General features: G+C 40.4%; 2 protein-coding genes across 3 annotated transcripts; both read left to right on the top strand.

The window, feature by feature from the left end:
* The first annotated feature begins 614 nt into the window (after nt 1–614).
* Nucleotides 615–17,260, top strand: rbbp6 (retinoblastoma binding protein 6). 2 transcript variants are annotated; one of them, XM_022686369.2, is made up of 17 exons: nt 615–1,493; nt 2,343–2,442; nt 2,581–2,617; nt 5,870–5,911; nt 7,222–7,310; nt 7,395–7,488; nt 7,710–7,846; nt 8,150–8,322; nt 8,425–8,528; nt 9,384–9,721; nt 11,022–11,112; nt 11,207–11,267; nt 11,376–11,430; nt 11,623–11,988; nt 12,279–12,398; nt 12,679–14,538; nt 15,044–17,260. In XM_022686369.2, the coding sequence occupies exons 1-17, from the start codon at nt 1,328–1,330 to the stop codon at nt 16,533–16,535; spliced, it is 5,325 nt and encodes a 1,774-aa protein (XP_022542090.2). In that variant the 5' UTR covers nt 615–1,327; the 3' UTR covers nt 16,536–17,260. The 2 variants fall into 2 exon arrangements, with proteins under 2 accessions (XP_022542090.2, XP_022542089.2); XM_022686368.2 differs by having other exon boundaries at nt 616–1,493; nt 7,707–7,846.
* A 1,045-nt stretch (nt 17,261–18,305) lies between these two features.
* On the top strand, nt 18,306–21,028 carry LOC111195111 (uncharacterized). Its single transcript, XM_049468041.1, is given in 3 exon segments — nt 18,306–18,964; nt 19,154–20,475; nt 20,477–21,028. Coding segments are annotated over 3 exon segments (2,046 nt in total). The 5' UTR covers nt 18,306–18,792.
* The last annotated feature ends 99 nt before the right edge of the window (nt 21,029–21,127 follow it).

A 21,127-nucleotide genomic window follows, 5' to 3' on the forward strand; every position in this document is an offset into this window, starting at 1 on the left:
ACGCTAAATACCAGCTATGATGTCTGTATGTTATTCTGGTCTTCAGTTATGAGCCACTTCATTTGCCTCCTTTACTTTACAGCAACAGGAATCATAGATGCTTTATTTTTTCTGTGATTAATTATTTGAATATAGCACATTAATTTGACTGCCCTAATTATTATTATTATTATTTTTGTTGTTGTTAATAAAAATCATAATAATATTTTATATACATTTGTTATGAAGGCATAACGTATTTATTTTATTTTTTTTGCTTTTTATAACGAAATAAATAAAAATTAAATGAATAAACTGAAAAATGCTTTAATTTTACCATAATTCAGTGTTGTAGTGCTGTGTTTTAAAAGTGCTGTAATTTCAGTGATTTCCTGTCTATGGTAATCTCATGTCCGGATGTAGGGTTTACGTTACAGTAAATGGCCATTTTGGCTGCGTCCCAAACCTGGTACTACAAAAGAGTGCACTACCACTACATTGGATGAATGAAGTGTGCTGTGTGTAGCAGGGCAGTGTTTCGCCCCTGGGTCGGCTCTGTATGGCCCCCTAACGCACTACTGGGCACGTCATCAATGGCTCTAGGTAGCTATAGTGAAGTGTACTCAGGGGCGTGGAGCTCGGATTGTAACGCGGCCGCCCGTGCGTCTGTTCCTGTTGAAACCCCGTGTAGGCGAAGTCACGTTAGCACTGCAAGTCAGCTCGAGAGTGGAGGCGGATTAAATTCAGTTTTCAGGATCTTTTTTCAGCACGTTTTGGTTGGAAATCAGTCTGCGTGTTTTTTTAATCAGCGGAGTAGTCGCTCAGGAGTCCAGGTTTGCTGTGTTCCGGTGTATGTCTGCGTGTGAATTCATCGCTCTGCGTCTTTGTGTGTCGCTGGTTGGAGGCCATTTTAGGCCGCTTGCTCCAGAAGCTTCGGCGGAGCGGTTTTGGTGATCCAGGATCGAAGGAGCGCCCGGGCGGCCCCGTGTTGCCTCCCACAGCTCCTGGACTGACTGCGAAAAGACTGCGTGTAAAAGTCGCACGAGAGCGGACTGTGTGCGGCTCGTAGCGGGCCGGGGACTCGTATCCGGACTTTCGGGGGGATCCCCTTTGTTTACCAATCAATTTGGACTTGCGGTCCCACTTCGGGAGCTCTGACTCCGGCTAGGACCGGCCGGATCCGTCCCGGTGAGGCGGTGGTGCCGAGCTTTCCGCCCAGCTGCGATGGCTGGCGGCCCGGCTCAGACAGACTGCTGAATCGGTTCTGTTTGTGCTGTTCTCTCCGGGGGAGGGTTTGGGTTCTGTGTTTGTTTTTTTGCTGTGAGATTTTGGGGGGATTTGTGTAAAAATGTCTTGTGTTCATTATAAGTTTTCCTCCAAACTCAACTATGACACGGTGACGTTTGATGGGCTGCACATCACGCTGACCGAGCTGAAGCGGCAGATCATGGGCCGGGAGAAGCTGAAGGCCGCAGACTGCGACCTACAGATCACCAACGCCCAGACTAAAGAGGGTAAGTGGCTTCTGTTCGGGATTAAAGGACCAATAGCCTGGAAAATCCAGCACACAGAGTTCTGTGGGGCCGTGGTTGTGACGTCAAAAATAACCAACTCTCTCGGCCTTATCCTGATGAGAGTGAGCACGTGAATGACCTCACAATGTCATACTTTCACTAGTTTAGCTAACGTTGTATGTGTGTTGCGTGCTATCCTCCCCAACGCTCTTTTGGCTGAATGCAGTCAAATCATCACAACAGTGCTTCGAAATCCAGTAGAAAGTCTTCCCTGGACAGTAGAGACAGTTACTCCAACAAAAACAGGGTTCAGGATAAACTCAGAAGAAACAAGGGCTTAGCAGGTGTCTCGATACCTTTATCCATATCATGGCCTTGCTAGAGTACTAGAAGTGCAGCAGCAAATTGTAGGAGCACAATATCTACTATATATTAAGGAGTAAATATCCAGTGAATAAGAAGCAAAACTGAGATGCAACAGATTTGTCTGACAGCATAAATGATTGTGTATGCTAGTTGAATACTTTTATGTACTACTAATAGAAGAAGGGTAATCTTAATCTACTGTTTATTTCGAATTAATGGTCATTGCTTTTTTTTATTATTATTGCTTTTAACAGGTTGCCACACAGCAGCTTTACAGGTTAATAAGTGTGCAAGCTCACGTTTGTGGTTGTTTTTATGTTAGTTTATTGTGAGTTTGTGCACCTGCAGTGAAGCAGGGTGTGTGTCAGTAAGATTACTGCTGTTGCACTTTGATCTGTGCTTAGGTTCAGTGTTTTCAGGTTAGATCTTAAGTTTGTGTTGTGTGTTTAAGTTGTACTAAATCCTAATGGATCTTTGTTTCAGAGTACACTGATGATGGGGCACTTATCCCTAAAAACTCCTCGGTCATCATCAGGCGCATCCCGATTGGTGGAGTTAAAGCTGCCAGCAAAACGTTTGTCATGTAAGTTTCATGTGATTCATTTTGTCTGCTGTCATTTAGGCACAGATGTGCAACAGTTAGACCTGAGTAATTACACATACAATAGGTAGCATGCTTGACTTGTAATAATGGATAAATCTTGCTGTTTTTGTCTTGCAGTGATCGATCTGAACCCTCAAGTGGATCTTCAAAAGCAGTATGTAGCACCAACTCACCATTTGCCTCACACACAAACATACACCCACATTTGCTTCCAGTCGAAATGATACACACTTCGTTTCTTCCTCTTTATTGTTGTGGAACATTACGCTGTAAGATGTAATGGAGTTGTTAATTTGCGTTTCTGCTAAATGCAGATTGTGTATGGAGCTGCATGCCTCTGCACTGTATTTCACACTGAAACTAAGAACCGTGATGAGCTGAAAAGTTGTACATTTTTATGTACTGTACTGATCATATTGATCGTTATAGTAAGAGTTGAACATGATAAGTGTTCAGCCTGTTTGTCTGCTTCTGGTAAATACTGTAAACAATGTCTGTTTGTTTTTTAATAAAAAAATATATATGGTTTTTATTTTTTTAACACCTGATATCACACAGCGTCAGTGTCCATGTTTACCCACTTTGATCGAATATGCAAGTGTGCGTGCGTGTGTGTACGTATGTACATCTGTTTGTATGCATGGGTTAAGTTCTGTTAAGTTGTTGGTTAGTGGTAAAATGTAATAAAATAATTGAAGTTAATAGTAATTAATAGTAATACTGTTAAAGATCAGCTGTGTATATTCAAATAATCAAAAATACAATGTCACATGTCGTGTCAGTTTGAGTGTAGATAACTATATCCTGTCACAAGCTAACATTGCCCTTAATACCTAGCATACTTGTTAGTATAAACTACTCAAAAATATACCCTTTTTATTTTAATACCTCTGCTGGTATAAAGCTAGCTAAGGGTCTATACTGTTGCCTTCAGAAAATGTTACTGCATTCTGAACAAGCTCATTTTTATTAGCCAGCTTGCTAACTAATAGAAACATGGAAGCTAACATTTTAAGGCTGATTTCATTAGCTATAATAAACTGCCTAGGTTAGTTCAGGATTAGCTAGAACAAACAAGGAATTTTGCTAGTTTTGTGTTACTCTTGGTAAGTTGGCTGACATCTGCACTAACCCAGCTGTTAGAGTATGTTTCTGTGATGTGTAACAAAGATGAATTAAAAAAAAAAAAAAAAGCACTCTTAATGTACTGCCCCCACTGCATTTCTTTTTTCTAAGGTAGCTGTGTATCTTAAGTTTTGTGAGTACTTCCTCTTTGGCTTTTTTTTTTTTTTTTTTGAAATAAAAATATCTAGTTTTTTTGGACCACTGATTTGAAGTAGAGTAGTAGTTTTTCTCAAGTTTTCACGTGACAGACTGTAAAGGTAAATGTTGGTGTTGTCAAAACAGCAGGTGCTCATTTTAAAATTTTAGGTTTACGATATTTAGCCAAGCATGTTGGCTATTTTTTACAGAACAGGGTTGGTGACTGACCTATTTATTCATAGTGACACTTTTTTTGTGTTTTTGTAATAAGTTATTATTTTTTGCTATGGGTTCTAAATCTGCATACAGGATACACTTTTTTTAATATTTGTCCCTAAATTCTTTTTATAAATACTAATGTTGAACAGAGCTCCGGTCACCTTTATCCTTATGGAATTACAGTTCAGTTACAAAGTGTTGTGTAGAAAACATTCTATGAGATTATAATTCTTGATTTTTTAAATTATTTTGTAATTGAATGTGCTTGTTTTACCATAGTATTAATTTATTGTTAATGGGTTCTTTATTTGGTTGTTTCTATTTGATGAATGTTTTTTTTTTTGTTGTTTTTTTTGTTTTTTTTCCAATGTTGACATGCTTTTAAGAGACTCATCTGATTCTGAATTTTATTTGTGCTGTGCTGATATTTTTGTCCAGCTGAAATGATTTTTCTCACGATTGCATTGTCACTGAATGAATATTTGCCTTAATCAGAGTTTTTATGGTATTTCATACACAGTTAACTGGTCAAGAAAGTTGAGAGTAACTGCCTTAATTTAAAATCTAAATATTTTTTTCCTTTATTAAAAGGAATCTGGTCTTTTTTATGCAGATGTTTGGTCACTTTTAAACTCTAGAATTCTTAAAAAGTGCCTTTATTTTTATTTTTGTTGTGGGTCGCAACTAAGCTAAACTCAGTATTTGTTGTAAAATGCTGACTACAAGCTTCATCAATAAAATCCCTGCGTTTAAAATGTGTTGACACGATTTACGAGGCCTTGTGTGTTTACTTCTACACAGGTTTTGGTCATGAAATCTTGTCTAATCAATAATCTGAGGAGCAGAATTGTTTCCGTGGGTGGATCTGGTTTTTGAAGGAAATGTGTAGTTCAGTAAATCGCTAACTTTATTTAGCTAGGGCATTTGTTTCATTTTGTAATGATGTGACAACTTCTCATTTGTTTGTTTTATGTTTTGACTAAGTTGTATCAAAGACTAAACAAACAGTGTGACCTTTTGCTTCAAGTAGATGACCTTAGCTATTACTCTACCTCTTTAAATTTAGTAGTTGTGTTGATGAAATTCTCCATAAAGAACAAATACGTATTGAAGACCCAGAACAAATTCCTTTTTTTAAGCTGTACTAAGATTTGAACCATGGCCGCAGTTCTGTGTGGCAAAACAGAAGAGCCACAATGACTAGAAGAGCTTAACCCTTTTCTTTATTTATTAATTTATTTATTCATGTATTAATGATTAAAGATTGCAGTTAAATTGTTGGAATAAAATGCATTAAAAACCCAGGTACATTAACTATATAAATATATATTTGCTAAACAGTTTTGTTTTTATAATGGTCATTCTGAGTATCCTTTAAAGGTGCCTCAAGATTATTCTCATGTTGCGTAAATTTAAAGTTGATAAGTTAAACTGTACTTTGCAAGACTTATCTGTAGCTGCATTCAGAAATGCCAGAATGCGCTTTATAAACGCAGTGCAAACTTCTGAGAGCTACTAAAAGGGGCGTTGACGGCGACTACCAAGTTGTCTTGTACGGCTAGCAGGGGTTTAATGAACAGACTTGCATTGAGTTTGTGCAGGAACATTTGGGTTTGTATTCTTGTACGAAGTTGACGTTTCTGGCTTTAGCTAGCATACATTCTGCACCAAAGAGAAGGCTTGGTTTCATCACCAATCTTCTGGCCGACTCCTGAGTGGACTGCAGTTTACTGGCATTACTGCAGGGTTTGGGTAAACTCTGACATGTTCTCTGACTGTATGTTTGGTGTTAATGTTTTTATGATTGTTAAAAAAAAATCCTGAAGTGTTCAGGGGCTTTAATATATTGATTTTCATTAGGCTGATGTGGAATTGCTATGTATCACTGCAGTAAAACCTCTTCTACAATTTTCTTTGCTAACAGATGGATGATCCTCCAACCATTTCGCTGGCCCAGCTTTCCAAGGTACCTGTCAGTGTAACAGACTAATCTATCCTAAAGCACTGCTGAACTAAACATACTGTTTTCATGTTGGTCATGGTATTTGAGTTGGGGTGTGGTAAACTACAGATCCTGTAGAAGAGTTATGTATAAATATCAGATTTGCAGTTTGCATATGCCATTCTTTTGTAAATTGTAATTGAAAGGGGGTATCCACAGATATTAGAAAGGGGTGTCATTAATCGTTTAGAAATATTATTATAGTGCAGTATACCGGTATTTGTGTTGTGATGGTAAGAGGTGTAATCGTACAACAATGGGCATTTGACTTAAGTTTTAAATCCGGAAACATTAAAGCTGGAAAAAGTTGTTTATCCTTTAGCGTCTAAAGCACAGGGGTTTATGACTTAACATTTAAAGCAATTATTTTGTAATCCAGACAAATATATAACTGTATACACCTGTCAAGATAATTTCAAACATATTTCCCCCACTTTATTGCTGATATACTCCTTATTACTGTTGTTGGATTGTATTGTTATAGATTTATGATTGTTGTTTTATTATTAATTGCTGTATGTATGAGCTGTGAGCATGCCTGGATCTGTAAAGGCGGCATTTTCTGCCTCAGTGTGGAGGGAGTACCCCAAACACCATTTATAAACCATACTGAAGACTAAAATCCACCTGCTTGTTTTTGGGAGAGGATTGTATTATTTATCCCACAATCCCCTATATCATCATGGCAGAAGAGCCTTTTTTTTTTTTTTTTTTTTTTTTATATACTTGCTTTTTTATTCTTGTTAAGCATAAGTTTTCAAGCCGTGCAGTTTAACCTGTCGCCTTGAAGATTTTTTTCTTCTTCTTCTTTCTTTTACAGTGGACTATAATGAATGAATCAATCCATCCTCATCTATGTAAACACATCTTTGAGTGTGTTAATATGATGTTTTTTGAGTTAAATGGGGTGCCGTGGTAAATAAGCTGTAGAAGTTTGTCAGTAGTAGATATGGTAGACCTGGATAAGACCTGCTAGTTTATTTTTTTTTTATATATATATATATATATATATATATATATATATATATATATATTTTTCTGATGTAAAATGTTTAGAAGGTGTGTTCTATAAGAGTCGCTGGTTTAAGTGGTTTGCGCAGGTTTGGCTCTAATAGGCGGCTTGCGGTACTCCCTGCCAACCTGGTCAGAATTTTAGATGAACTTTGAGCAAAGTCTCTTTACAGGACCAGTGCATACTCTGGGCTCAGGTTAACCCCCTGTGTTGCGAGTAACACTAAACTGTGTTAAAATATTTTATTGCTCTGTTAAAACAGACCGCTAATCTTGCCGAAGCAAACGCTTCTGAGGAAGACAAAATCAGAGCGATGATGTCTCAATCCAATCATGAGTACGACCCCATTCAGTGAGTATTCTGTGTTGTTCAGCTACTCTTCAGAGTGTGGACGGTGCTGTTGTGCTATATCTTATTGTTTATTTGCTTCTTCAGCTTTACGAAAAAGCTTGGACCTCCCCCTCCAAACTACACCTGCTTTCGCTGTGGAAAGAATGGACACTACATCAGAAACTGCCCAACCAATGGGGTAATTGGGTTTTCATTACTAGCCTTAATTACTAGACATCTTTAAACCTTTTAGATTTATTTATTTATGATTAAATAATTGAATGTCTATGGTTTAGTTGCACAAAATAGCACTACTGTTACTAGGTAATATTAGTAGATTGTGCATAATATTAGATACTGACTGTAGTAGTAGTAGTTTGTTTTGTTGTCTAATTCTGCGCTTCACTGTTGTGTTAGCAGGATAAAAGTTTCGAGGCCCCTCAGCGGGTCAAAAGGAGTACTGGAATTCCCCGCAGCTTCATGATGGAGGTGGACCAGTCCATGAAAGGAGCCATGCTGACCAACACTGGAACTTACGCCATCCCCACCATTGATGCGTATGAACCGCCATCCCTGTCCTTCATCCACACTGTCATATATCATAGGAAACAGTATTTGTGTTTATTGCATGCACGTAAATAATTGTGATCAGTTTGAGTCAACAGTTTCTCAGCAGTTTAGTCTTTTGTTTAAATAACGGCAACCAATCTAAACAAAGCTTTTTTACATATATCGCTTTTAAAGAAATAAAAGTAGCCTGTGTGTGACTCTTTATATAGAAATTATTAATGCAATTCCACTTCTCCCCAACACCCCCCACCCACACCCTGATTTTGTGTTTTCTTCTATGGCTGTAACAGGGAGGCGTATGCGCTTGGAAAGAAGGAAAAGCCTCCTTTTCTTCCCAAGGAGCAGTCATCATCCTCTGAGGACGAAGACCCAGTGCCCGATGAGCTGCTCTGTCTGATCTGTAAGGATTTGATGACTGACGCTGTGGTAATCCCCTGCTGTGGAAACAGCTACTGTGACGAGTGTAAGTATAAAACTGTCAGGCAGGCTTGATCTGCGTTATGGTTAAGAGGGTTAAGGAGGGTGTGGTATTAAATAGCTTTTAAATGTTTTCCGGTGTGTGCAGGTATTCGATCGAATTTGCTGGAGTCAGAAGAACACACGTGCCCCACCTGTAACCAGTCTGAGGTTTCCCCTGATGCTTTGATTGCCAATAAATTCTTACGTCAGGTAAAGTCCTTATTTTTACTCTGTTACTGTATCAGATGCATTATTTGCATGTGTTAATGGTAAATATTTTTGCTTACTGTTTTTTTTCTAGGGCTGCTGTTATAACTATCAGTTAGCTACATTTCTACAACTTTATGCTTATTCATTTTCTGTCATAGTTAATATAATGCAGTGTTTAGGTTTTGCCGTGAAGGCATTTTTATGGTAGCTTAGCCTTTGTTGTTGCACTTTGACTCCCCGACCTCAAGGCACCTCCCATGTCGGGAGTGCTGGCACAATTCTAATCATAAATAAAGGATATAAATTGATGCAGGATGACTTCCTCTGTGTTTTAATAAACCATATCAAGATAAAGTATACTGTGAAGCATGAAATGTATGTTAGTCATGATATCTACAATGTGAAATTGTCTTTATTGACTAAGTTACAACTGCTGTAAAAAGGTGGAAATAAAGATATTAAAATTAGTATAATAAAAATAAATCCGGACAGTTCTATAAAATGGCTCAAAGAGACCTGCTTTAAATCTGTAACACTATATAAATGCATCCTCTCCCAACATGGGAGGCGGCTTGCGGACAGGTTCCTAAAGCACAATATAGGCTAGGCTACCAGGAGCGATGCCACAATGGCAAAATCTAGACACTGTATTATCTAACTGTAACTGTAAACAGCAAGTTAAAAATATAGATAACTGATGGTAATCACAGCAGCCCTGTAACAGATCATGAGCGGGAAATGGACTTATCAGATTAAATTAATTAATATCACCAAATAATCTTTACAGTTTCAGGAACACTTGTATTAAGGCAGTATTAAGTAAGGTGGTAAATATTCACCTGTTTTGGCTTCCAGGCTGTGAACAACTTCAGGAATGAAACGGGCTACACAAAGAGAATCCGCAAAGCTGCTGCTGCTGCCGCCGCCACTGCCCAAAGTCAACCTCGACTGCAGCGCCCAGTCCAAACACTCAGACCCCCAAACTCCCGCCAGCAGGACCCTCTTTTGGCCAACGTTCCTCGCCCTGCAGCCGCCAACACCCCCCCTGCTGAAAGTAGCCCTGTGACCGTTAACCAGGCCCCCGGCACACCCCCTACCGGAGCGAGTTCCTCTGCAGCCAGAGCCGGTGGCAGGAGCCCATCTCTGTCTCCTCCACCTCAAACCAGCAAACAAGAGGAGCCTGTTATATCAAAGTAATCCACTCACTCACGCATTACTTAAAAAAAAAAAAAAAAATATATATATATATATATATATATTCTTCTATTATTATTATTATTATTATTATCTTTAATTAGGATTAAATAACAACATCATTGTAAATCCTGTAAATATATATAAATATATATATATATATATATATATATATATATATATATATATATATATATATATATATATATATATATTCATGGCAGTATTTTACATAGCACAGGGATGGGCAACTTCCATGATGGAGAGGGCCACATTTTTTTCAGCATGACCATTGGAGGGCCACATGACCTCGCACTTCAAATAATTGAATATGAAAAACGCTACAAATGATTTTCAATAAGAACAAATTTTATATGAATTTATATCTGTATGTTTTCAGCACCAACATTTATCAACAACTATTTTCTGCATATTAATGCATTTTAATACGGCAAAAGACAAACCGTTTGCTTAAAAAAAGTGCAAAAAGGAAGTCCTTCATATCAAAGAACAAAAAGTTTGCTTAAAAAACTGATTGCAAATACAGTAGTTCCTCTGTGTAAAATAAGTTCATTATAACAAGTCCTTCATAAGCAACAAGGACAAAACATTTGCTTATAAAAGTGCAAAAGGCATTTGAACTCATTTATAACAAAGAACAAAAAAGATTTAAAAACTGATTGCAAATAGCTCATTCAATAATAGCAGAAAACTAGACCACAGAGGCCCAACATTTATTGAAGCTAATGAGAGAGCTGTGGTTTGGCCTGCTGGCTCACAATGGACTGGATGTCAATGTCAATTTTCGTGGTTGTTTGGACCCTCTAGCGGTCAAAAGTAGAATTACGTTTTTATTTTTGTTTTTTTTTTTATTATGAAATTATTTTTGATCTATTCGCGGGCCGCACTGAGTGATGACGAGGGCCGTGTGCGGCCCCCGGGCCGCCAGTTGCCCATCCCTGACATAGCAGGACTTTTATACATCTAAATTTGCTGTTTTACTAATGTGAGGATTTACAATGCTGTTGTTATTTAATCCTAATTAAAGATAATTCTAGATGACAAGACATCAAATACCACAAATTTACTTCATGTACTACGTTATTTACTTCTGAATCTGTTTGCTCCACTTTAGGTGCTTAAGTTGTGCAGCATTAATGCAATAGCACTTTAGACAACAATTTTGTTCTGACTTAGTGACTGCGCTAGTTATCTGAGAGAATTTGCTTTCTGAAATAACTGGTTCTATTTGACCATATCTGTCAATTTTGTGATTGTCATTTATGTTTTCTTACACAGAGAGACTGAGGTTCAGCCACAAGCAACTGCACCTGCACCCGCAGCTGCGGCACCACCTGAGACTCTGCTGCCAACCCCAGTTATTCCAAAGGTACAGCATGTCCTTACTAACCTAATGTTTTATTACTGACTGATTTTAACCCTTCTATGACTGACTTTGGTTATTGTTCATGTCTTTGTCACAGGGATACCATGTTCCAGTGATCAACCAACAACATTCTTTGCCTCTCCCCATTCCCAGACCAGGTAATTGTGTGTGCAAGATTATCTTTTTTGTACTGAGACACGATTGAATAAAAGTCAAATATTTAAGCTGCAGTTTATTTTTTTTATTAATTAATTTATTATTTTAAGGACCACCAAGACCGAGTGGGCCTAGGTCATCTGGACCCCGACCTTCATGGGATCCGTACGTAGTGTTAAATTGTATACTGTTAATTAAATAATGTGATACAGATGTAAATATTTTAATAATGTGCTTGTGCTCCAGATAATTTTAGTTTATAATTGTTCTTTAAATAATGAAAACTGTAATAGTGCTGTTAAGATATACACTAAACGAAGATGTTTTAGAATCAGTTACTGTTTCTTTACCCTGTAGGCCTTCAAACCGTGGCCGTTCTGCTAGTGAGCGCCCCCCAAGGCAGCAGGTCCCACCAGTTCAACCTCCTCCTGTGGTTCCTCCTGTATACGTTCCTCCTCTGTTTCCTCCTCCACAACACGCCATGCCACAGCCCCCCAGCGTGATTCCTCAGCAGTTCCCAATGCAGTTCCCCACAGGCCAGCAGCCTGGGCCTCCCTTCACGGTGCCCCCTCCAGGGTTTCCTCCAGCTCCGGCTAACGTTCCGGCTCCATGGGTACAGCCAGGCACTCAGCCACCTCTGCCGAATCCCTTGCCCTCCATGTCCAATGCACCCTTTTTGTCTAAGGAGGAGTTCTATAGGCAGCAGAGGCGCATGAAGGAAGAGTGAGTAGGCCGTTTTTTTACTCCGTTGAATTAAATGAATCTATTATATGCATGTGGCTAATAAATGTTAAATGTTGAGTTAAATGGTGTAATTATAATTTGACGTATACATCTCAAACTTTTCCATGTGTTACAAAAGTGGTTAAGAACAAAATTGTAGTTATAGAATCTTAAGCAAATATTTTGAAGGAATTGTTTAATTGCAAAATTGTAAGTGCTTGTTCAGTTGCAAATATTTTTGCTGTGTTTTAACTGTCAAGTTTTATCTCCTTCCTGTTTTCAATAAATAGTCCCCACTGTCGATTCGTTACCAGGGAGAAGTCGAAGCTTGAAGAGTTCACCAATGACTTTGCCAAAGAGCTACTGGAATACAGAAAAATCCAAAAGGAAAGGAGACGGTCCTATTCCAGGTTTGTATTTTATGTTCACTGTTTCCACAAGTTAGATGTTTATCCTTGATCCTGGAGAACTCTTTATAGTAGTACCTTGTAGTGTTTTGTATGCTCTGTTATGGTAAAATTATCTTGGAAAAGATTTCCTCCCACCTTCCCTTCCTGTGACCAAATTGTGCATATTGTGCATATAGCTGAGGGGTACTCCAGAATCAAGGTTACAAACTACTGCTCCTGTTGTTGTCTGCATTTTTAAGGAACTGAAGTGTGAAGTAACTGATCTCTTTTCTCCCTATAGGTCCAAATCTCCATACCGTGGGTCTTCCTACAGCGGTTCATCCTACTCCTACTCAAAATCTCGCACTCGTTCAAGATCCCCTCGCTCCTACTCTCGTTCTCTGAGCCGATCACGCTCCAGGTCACGTTCCCGCTCTCGTTCTCGCTCTCGTTCCTATTCTCGCTCTCCTTACTCGCGCAGGGGCCGCAGGCGAAGCCAAAGCTACAGATCTAGGTCCCGTACACCGCCCTACCATCGCTCCCGCACCCGCTCTCCTTCATTTAGAGGGCGAGAGGCAGGGATGAGCGGCATTTACCGTTCCCGCTCCAGGTCACCGCATTACAGGGGCCATACTCCCGGCAAGAAACCTCTTTCTGGACCTCAGGTGGAAACGGATCGCAAGTACTCAGCCAGGTACAGGGAGCAGGTCCCCCCTTATGATGCCAAGGCCTGCTATGGCAGAGCGGTGGACCACAATAACCCAAGTGAAAGGGAAAGCTTACGGCAGTGGGAGAGGGATCTCAGAGAGTGGTACGAGACATACTTCAAAGACTTTGAGGCTTCACAGGGCAGTCAAATCAGAGGTCGTGGTCAGGGCAGAGAGCCATATTCTCCTGAACATTATGGTCGTTATGGACACCGAGATGGCTCTCCTTATGCCAGAGGGCGACGTGAAGACTATCCGCCCCACTCCCAAGGACATGGCGTTCCTCCAAGAGGTCGTCCAATGATGTACCAAGAGAAATGTCCGGATAAATTTGGCCACTTCCATGCCAACAATGCAGCAGTTGGTCGAGGTATGAATAAAGAACCCCAAAAAACTGCTAAAGAGCGAGAGCCTAGCACAAGCACAGCTGTGGATTCTAAAAGTTTAAAACACAAAAAGCATAGGAAGAAGAGGAGGTTGGATGATGGTGATATCTTCAGTCATTCTGATTCTATGGATGAATTTAAGAAAGATGAGAGAAAAGGCGAGTCTATGATGAACTCGACTCGTGACGATGCCACCCCAGTCAGGGATGAGCCAATGGACAGCACTTCATTGCCCTACAAGAGCTCCTCAGACAAGGAGAGAAAGGAGAGGACCAAAAGCAAGATTGAAAAAGTCAAGCGCAAGGTCGACAGTGGCACTCAGAAGAAGGAAGGTTCTTCAAAGACCTTCAAGTCCGTTAAAGAAAAGGATGTGGATGCATCCAGAGACAAAATGACTTCCTCTGACCCTCCAATTAAAAGAATCAAGGAAGAACCATCTCAGAAGACTGATGCTAGCAAACCACATTCCTCAGAGAAAATCATGCTTCCTCGCAAACTGATGCAGTCTAGACCAGTCAAACATCACCAAGAGCTAAAGCCTGTCAAAGATGAGCTTAAAATCAAGAAGGAGGTGGTCAAAGACTCTCAGGTGAAGACTGAGAAATCTTCAAAAGATGGAAAGCCCAAGCTTGAGAAGCCTGTCAAAACTGAGGAGAAGGTGTCCACCAAAACGGGTGATGTAAAAGTGGAGAAACGTAAACGAAAGGACGACAAGCCAGGCATTAAAGAACCAGAGGTGCCTCTCACTAAATCACCGAGGGCTGAATCTGCAGATGTGGCCAGAGGGTCTCCCAAGCCTAAGCCCAAACCCAAGGTCGAGGGTGAGAAACCGGTGGAGAAAGAAAAAACAGCCATCCCTTCTCTGATGGACATTAAGCCTGAGCCTGTGAGAAAGATCAAGCTCAACCGTGAGATTGGAAAGAGAATCACTAGCACTGACCAGCTTCCTACTGAAGACTCTGGGGTAGCTGTTGGGAAGAACAAAGTGGACCAGAAGTCAAAGACCAGGATCCGGCGAAGAGTTCGTGCTCCAGATGGGTCTGGATCCTTGTTGGTTGATTACACAAGGTAAGGTGCAAGGACAGAATGAGCTTTTATATAATATGTTATGTAATATATTTTTGGACAATTAAATTTGTACTGTTTTTTTTTATATACTTGCAACATAAGTCACCGTTTTGCTTCTTTGCTTTTATAGCATGATTTTTGTGTAGTACAAGAGTGGATCCCATTAATTGACTATGGCTTCAGTACAGAACTAAAGAAGCAAAGATGTTTTGGCTAATTGACTGTTTGGAGAAGAAATTCAAATTTTCTTTCTTTCTCCATTAAACTGTTGGCTTAACATTTATGAACTTGATAACTTCTTGTGATCTTGAGTCATAGTATGGCAGGGATATTAATTCTTATCTTGGAGGGCTAATAACAATCGCACTTTAATGCTTTTCATTTTGTAACCCAACGGGTGTAGTAATTAACGCAGGTGGTATGTCTGGTGTCACAATAGTGTTTATAACAAAATAAATGGATTCTGTGCATTTAACCATAGATTTGTTCTGCTTATATTTGACAGCACGAGCTCCACAGGCGGTAGTCCCATCAAGAGGCATCCAGACGAGAAGCTAGACCTGAAGAAGACTGTGGTGAAGACTCTAGAAGAGTACACTAATGACAGCTCTACACCTGCTGAGGATGAGATCGTTATGATCCAGGTTCCTCGCTCTAAGTGGGAGAAAGAAGATTATGAATCTGAGGATGATGATTCCAAGACTGCGGCTGCAACAACTTCTGCAAACACTGGTCCTTCTGCTAGTGGGGAAAACGCAGCTTCAAAATCTAGTGACAAAGAGGCTGACAAAACTGCCAATGCCTCTAAAGACACCAACACTGAGACCAAGCCTGCCAAAGACCTGTCATCAAGTGAGGTGGAGACTGACCGAGATAAGGAAAGTGAGAAGGAACGAGAGAGGGTCAGAGAACGAGATCGCAGTGCCTCAGATCACGAGTCTTCAGACAAGAGGAAGGCTGGCACAGTCAGTCTGGATAGAGGTAGCGACCACAGCAGTGAGAGAAGCTCTTCTTCCCAGTCCTCCAGAGATCGACCATCTGACAGATCTGCATCATCTTCCAGGAAGCCATTGAGCAGAGAAGTCAACACAAGCCTGCCTGAAAGAAAGCCAGACCACCGAGCAACCACGAGAGATCATTCAGAGTCTTGGCAGAGGGAACCAAAACCAAGGGAACCCCTTAGGAGGAAGGACTCGCCACCTCTTTCCTCTTCAAGGGGCAGTAAAGAACATGATGTTCTCACAGATGTAGGTAAAAGAGCTCCTGCTGTTTCTCAGGACTCCAAAAGGACAGATAACAGCCCTTCTGGAGAGAAAAGGGCAACAGCTCAGAGTCAACCAGCTCTAGAGTCTAAAAGACCTGCTCCAGAAGAACACAAAACAGACAGGCAGCTGCAGAGCTTGAGACATGCTGATGGTAGATCCACAAAGGATAGGGACCATGTGGTACACAAACCTTCACATAGGACTGCTTCTCCAGATTCCAAGACCGAGGCAGAGCGGGCTGGAGCTCATCCAGAACGAGATCATCCCAAAGTCAAGCCTCCATCGATACGATCCATGCGACTCTCCTCAGACCTGACGCGAGAAACGGACGAGGCTGCCTTTGTCCCTGATTACAGCGAGAGTGAAAGCGAGGCCTCTGACCCTGAGAACAAGGCAGAACACAAGGACCGTGGCAGGGACAGCAGTGCAAGCCCCGCCCAGAGCCGCAGTGCCAGCCCCTCTGGGAGCCACGCCCACAGCAGCTCACCTAGCTCACCAGGCAGCCAGGACAGTAAGAAAAGGAAAAAGGACAAGAAGGACAAGAAAGACAAAAAGAAGCACAAGAAGCACAAAAAACACAAGAAACACAAAAAGCACACCAGCAATGAGTTGGAATCCGAGGCCAAAGGACAGAAACACAAGCATAAAAAGAAGAAATCCAAAAAGAGCAAAGACAAGGAGGAGAAGGACGAGCGAGTGAAAGAAGAGCCAACGGATAAAGCTCCTGTTTAAGGGACTTGTGTGTGAATCCTTGGTAATATTGCAAATAGATACAAATGCATTTTGGCCTCTTGGAAAGACTACTGTTAATACTTTAATTTTCTTTATCCGTTGAAAGTAACTGATTGTAAATATCTGACTTGATGTGCTAATCTCCACCACACTGAGAGTAGCTGCTTGTAAAGATGAAGGTTAATATTTTGCTATGTATTTTTGGTGAGTCTCTTCATTTTCTTCAGGGGTTTTTATTTCAATTTTTTCTTGAACAAATGTTCACATAATTTCTCATAATGTGGTTTTACATTAAGCCAGATTTAGAGGAGGCACTTTAGAGAGGTTGTAAGAGATTTGACTACAATTTTGCAGCAGGAGCATCTGTGGCCTGCCTATACCTCATCTCCCTTGTGTTCGTGGAGTCCGGACAGAAACATATCATTAAATTATTGTCTCTCAGTACAATGAAACTGTTGAAGCTGGACAATAGTGCTGTTCTAGTATGGGGGCACATAATCATTTGCTTGTGAAATGTTTTTGCACTGTGAATATTTCCTTTTCTCTGAAGTTTTTTTTTTTTTTTTTTTACATCCCACTCTCTCATGATGGTTAATTTAAATTACCAGCTGAAAATATGGATGTGTTTTGTTCTGAAGGTAATAAAATTTAGCAAGGTCCTAACACTTGCTTTTACTTCTGTTGGTGATTTGATTTAAAACCTAAATACAAATTCTATAAAACAATTTTCTGTAGATGACTGTTTCTTACAAGGGAATTCCACCAGTTTCTTAATTATCTGCATAATTAAACAGTTCCAGAAACTGTTAGAATTGTTCAATGCTTGTAATCAGAACTAAGAGTCTAAGCCTCTAAAGGCTTCATCCCAAAAAGTTATTACATAAAATATTGAAAAAATACACTCCCTGATTGGCAGGGCTTTGGGTTTGGCCAAAAATCATCAGCATTTTTGTTTAGATGTGCGGCTATTTTACCATCAACATTCTGTATGAAACTCGGGGGATACGTCTTGGTTAACTGGGGTTTGGGTAGTAAATAAAATCTATATTTGCATTGGAATCATGACATGAGTCCTTCCACCACCACTGTAATAAATTAAAAATTTTAACAGGCTGATGTAGTCTAAATATAGTTATTTTAAAACTGACTTTGCACCAACACCAACAGATGACATGTCCCTCCAAACTATCACTGATTTGTGGAAACTTCACACTAGACCTCAAGCAGTTTGGACTGTCTTTTTTTTAAGTTGGGCAATAATATAAAAAAACTGACACAGTTTAAAAAAAAAAGTTGAGCAATAATATAAAAAAAATACTGACAGTTAAAAAAAAAGTTGAGCAATAATATAAAAAAATACAGTTTTTTTTTTTAAGTTGAGCAATATTTTATAAAAACGGACACAGTTTAAAAAAAACACAAATAAGATTTAAAAAACTGACAATTTTATAAAAAGAGTGAAAAAAAGAAGTGAATAAAAATAAAAGGAAGCACACAAATAAATTAGAAAAAAGAACTGCAGAGGGTGAAGTGTAGGGTAAAGCTGCAGACCCGGAGACTGCAGTTTTAGGACCGCTGCAGATTCAGGACCGCTGCAGTTCTAGGACCCTACTCTGCCGCCTAGCGACATGAGTGATTATTACACAGTAGGCGGGACCAGCGAGAGAGGGAGTGAGTGGGGTGCAGGTGTATGCTAAAGGCTTTTCTCCTCATAGCTGTTGTCGTCGTCGAATTGTGTGGCACAGTTTGGTGCACGATGGAGTACAGTCGGAATGTGAGTTCGGAATTTGAATCAAGTTTTATAGCCTAAATGTATTAAAATATTCCGATGTTTTGAATTAGATATCAATGTAATCTACACAGGATGTGAGTGTATATGTAGCCTAAATCAATTACAAGCACCTAACACTACGTGTTAGTCTAGGACAGCTTGCTACAAAACATCTATTAGCCTGTCAGCGTAGTTCTATTTTTTCTTTTTTCTTTATTGAAAGCATCGTTTGATATGATCATTAGTTCTGCTTAGCACATTGATTGAAATATAAACGATGACAAAAATCTGTATCAAATGTTCACTACGTTTCAGTACATTAAATCAGTGTAGCCTACTGTATTGGGTGTAACGTTAAATGCTTACTTAATATTACTGTTGTACCATATAGTTAAGTTAATAATCTTGAACAATACGTGTTGTCATTTGTAACAGTAATTTTATGAAATTTTTAAATTTTACTGATTATCCTGTCTGCTTTTCAAGATGCATATAACAATTCAAGAGGGTCGAGCTATGCCTAAACTGGAAAGATGCACCACATGCTGCAAAAAGTTCCACTGCCCATTTTGCTCTTCATCTTTGTTCAACCCAACAAAGTTAAGCAAAGTCAAAACCCATTTAGAAAGCCATTTCAGCCGAGCTGTTTTCCAAAAAGGTAGTTTGTCAACATTCTCTTGTGAAATGCATTTGGAATTATGTTTATGAATGTTATTTTTCATTTAATTATAATTTTCCCACTTATCCCCCCGTGCGTTGTTTGTGGTAAATAAATTGTAAATTTGAGAAATCATAATTTACTCTTTTAAATATTATGATGCTATAATTTTCTGTTCTTATGGTTTAGAGTACACCATTCACAGATGTGGATTAAAGTGCAGACCACAATTGCATTACCATTGTATCCACTGCCAGTCAACGCTGTCACGTAAAGCAGACTTCATTAAACATGTGTCCTTGTGCAAGGAGAAGGACTCTTCTGTACCCCACATCCCAGCTAAAACTAACCCCACCACCCCTGCTCCAAAAACCACCACCACCCCTGCTCCAAATACGACCACCACCCCTGCTCCAACAACCACCACCACCCCTGCTCCAAATACGACCACCACCCCTGCTCCAACAACCACCACCACCCCTGCTCCAATAACCACCACCATTCCTGCTCGAATAACCACCACCACCCCTGCTCCAATAACCACCCCCACCCTTGCTCCAGCAACCATCACCACCCCTGCTCCAATAACCACCCCCACCCCTGCTCCAGCAACCATCACCACCCCTGCTCCAATAACCACCCCCACCCCTGCTCCAGCAACCATCACCACCCCTGCTCCAATAACCACCCCCACCCCTGCTCCAATAACCACCACCACCCCTGCTCCAACAACCACCACCACCCCTGCTCCAAATACGACCACCACCCCTGCTCCAACAACCACCACCACCCCTGCTCCAATAACCACCACCATTCCTGCTCGAATAACCACCACCACCCCTGCTCCAATAACCACCACCACCCCTGCTCCAGCAACCATCACCACCCCTGCTCCAATAACCACCCCCACCCCTGCTCCAATAACCACCACCACCCCTGCTCCAACAACTTCCACCAGCTCAATTTCAGCAACCTCCACCACTGTCAATGTGACAACCATGCCAAAAACACAGGTGAAAAGCATCTGTGCAAAGCACAAATGTCCCAAATGCCAGGTTGTCATGAACAAAAAAAATTTAAAAAGGCACCTTGAAAGGAAACATACACACCAATATAAGGACATAACAGCAAGTTCAAATCTCCAGAGTGAATGCATAGATCCAGAGAATGGAATTTATACGGTCTACAAAGCTTTTCATGGTACAAGTGTTCCTCTGCATGTTCAAAATAAAGTATGGGGGGAAAATCAACATGTATCCTGTGAATCCACTGAGTGTCAAGTGAACATGGAGTTGGCATGGAGGAGTGGGATTAAGGCATATCAGTGCATACACCTCAAATCAATAACATACTGTGCATTGTATGCCTCCTCCCCTGTACTTAATGAAGAAACACTTACTGAGATGGTGAATAGCAAGTGGTTTGGTGATGATAAAAAGAAGCTCTGCCTTGATCGCCAAAACAAGGCCAAAAACAGCCATGTACCTCTCTCTGTCTGTGTGCTCTAGAATTGGAACCCCTCAGACCAAAAAATACATATCGATTTATGAGCCCACAGTTTCATACTACAGTCGATTGGGAAGAGTCATGGTGACGTACGACACCAAAAAAAATTCATGGCACTGTCCTTGTGCCAGGACAAAAAGATCATGCCCACATAAATACGTAGCCAAATGGCACTTGTTCCAAACACACCGTGAACTGTTCAGGAAAGTTCGGAGCACTGAGGAGGGGAAACACCTGAGTACAGCAACAGAGGACAAAGACAGTAATGATGAGGCTGAGCTGGGTAGCCAGTTATACCCACCAAAAGATATACAAAAATTGAAGGACATCACCATGTATATTTACAAGTACAAAAAGTTACCTGCTGTTCTGCCAGAACATTTGCGGCTTCCATCAATGGAAAAAGAATACCCAAGACACCTCATACCAGAGGAGTTGATGTGCCAGCACTGCCCAGGCAATGTGCCATTGAGTGATCCAGTTCTCATTACACAGAAGGCCAAAATCCTCACAAACTTGTGTATTGTTCAAGGTAGTGTGGTAGATATAATTCAGTAATTGTTCATAATTTAATGGGCTGTACTGTGATTGTTGTTGAACCATTGGCTTTGCAGATGTGTCTACCTACTGTAAGTCTTGCCATCAGTGTGGAGCCCA

This window comes from Astyanax mexicanus, chromosome 19 (genome assembly GCF_023375975.1).
Source record: "Astyanax mexicanus isolate ESR-SI-001 chromosome 19, AstMex3_surface, whole genome shotgun sequence".
Classification (NCBI taxonomy): domain Eukaryota; kingdom Metazoa; phylum Chordata; class Actinopteri; order Characiformes; family Acestrorhamphidae; genus Astyanax; species Astyanax mexicanus.

Excerpts from the sequence above, each read along its gene's own strand:
- rbbp6 (XM_022686368.2), top strand. The coding sequence starts at position 1,328 with ATGTCTTGTGTTCATTATAAGTTTTCCTCCAAACTCAACTATGACACG. Across the intron at positions 2,443-2,580 it reads GCCAGCAAAACGTTTGTCAT|TGATCGATCTGAACCCTCAA; the intron begins GTAAGTTTCATG and ends TTTGTCTTGCAG. Across the intron at positions 11,989-12,278 it reads CAGAGGCGCATGAAGGAAGA|TCCCCACTGTCGATTCGTTA; the intron begins GTGAGTAGGCCG and ends TTCAATAAATAG.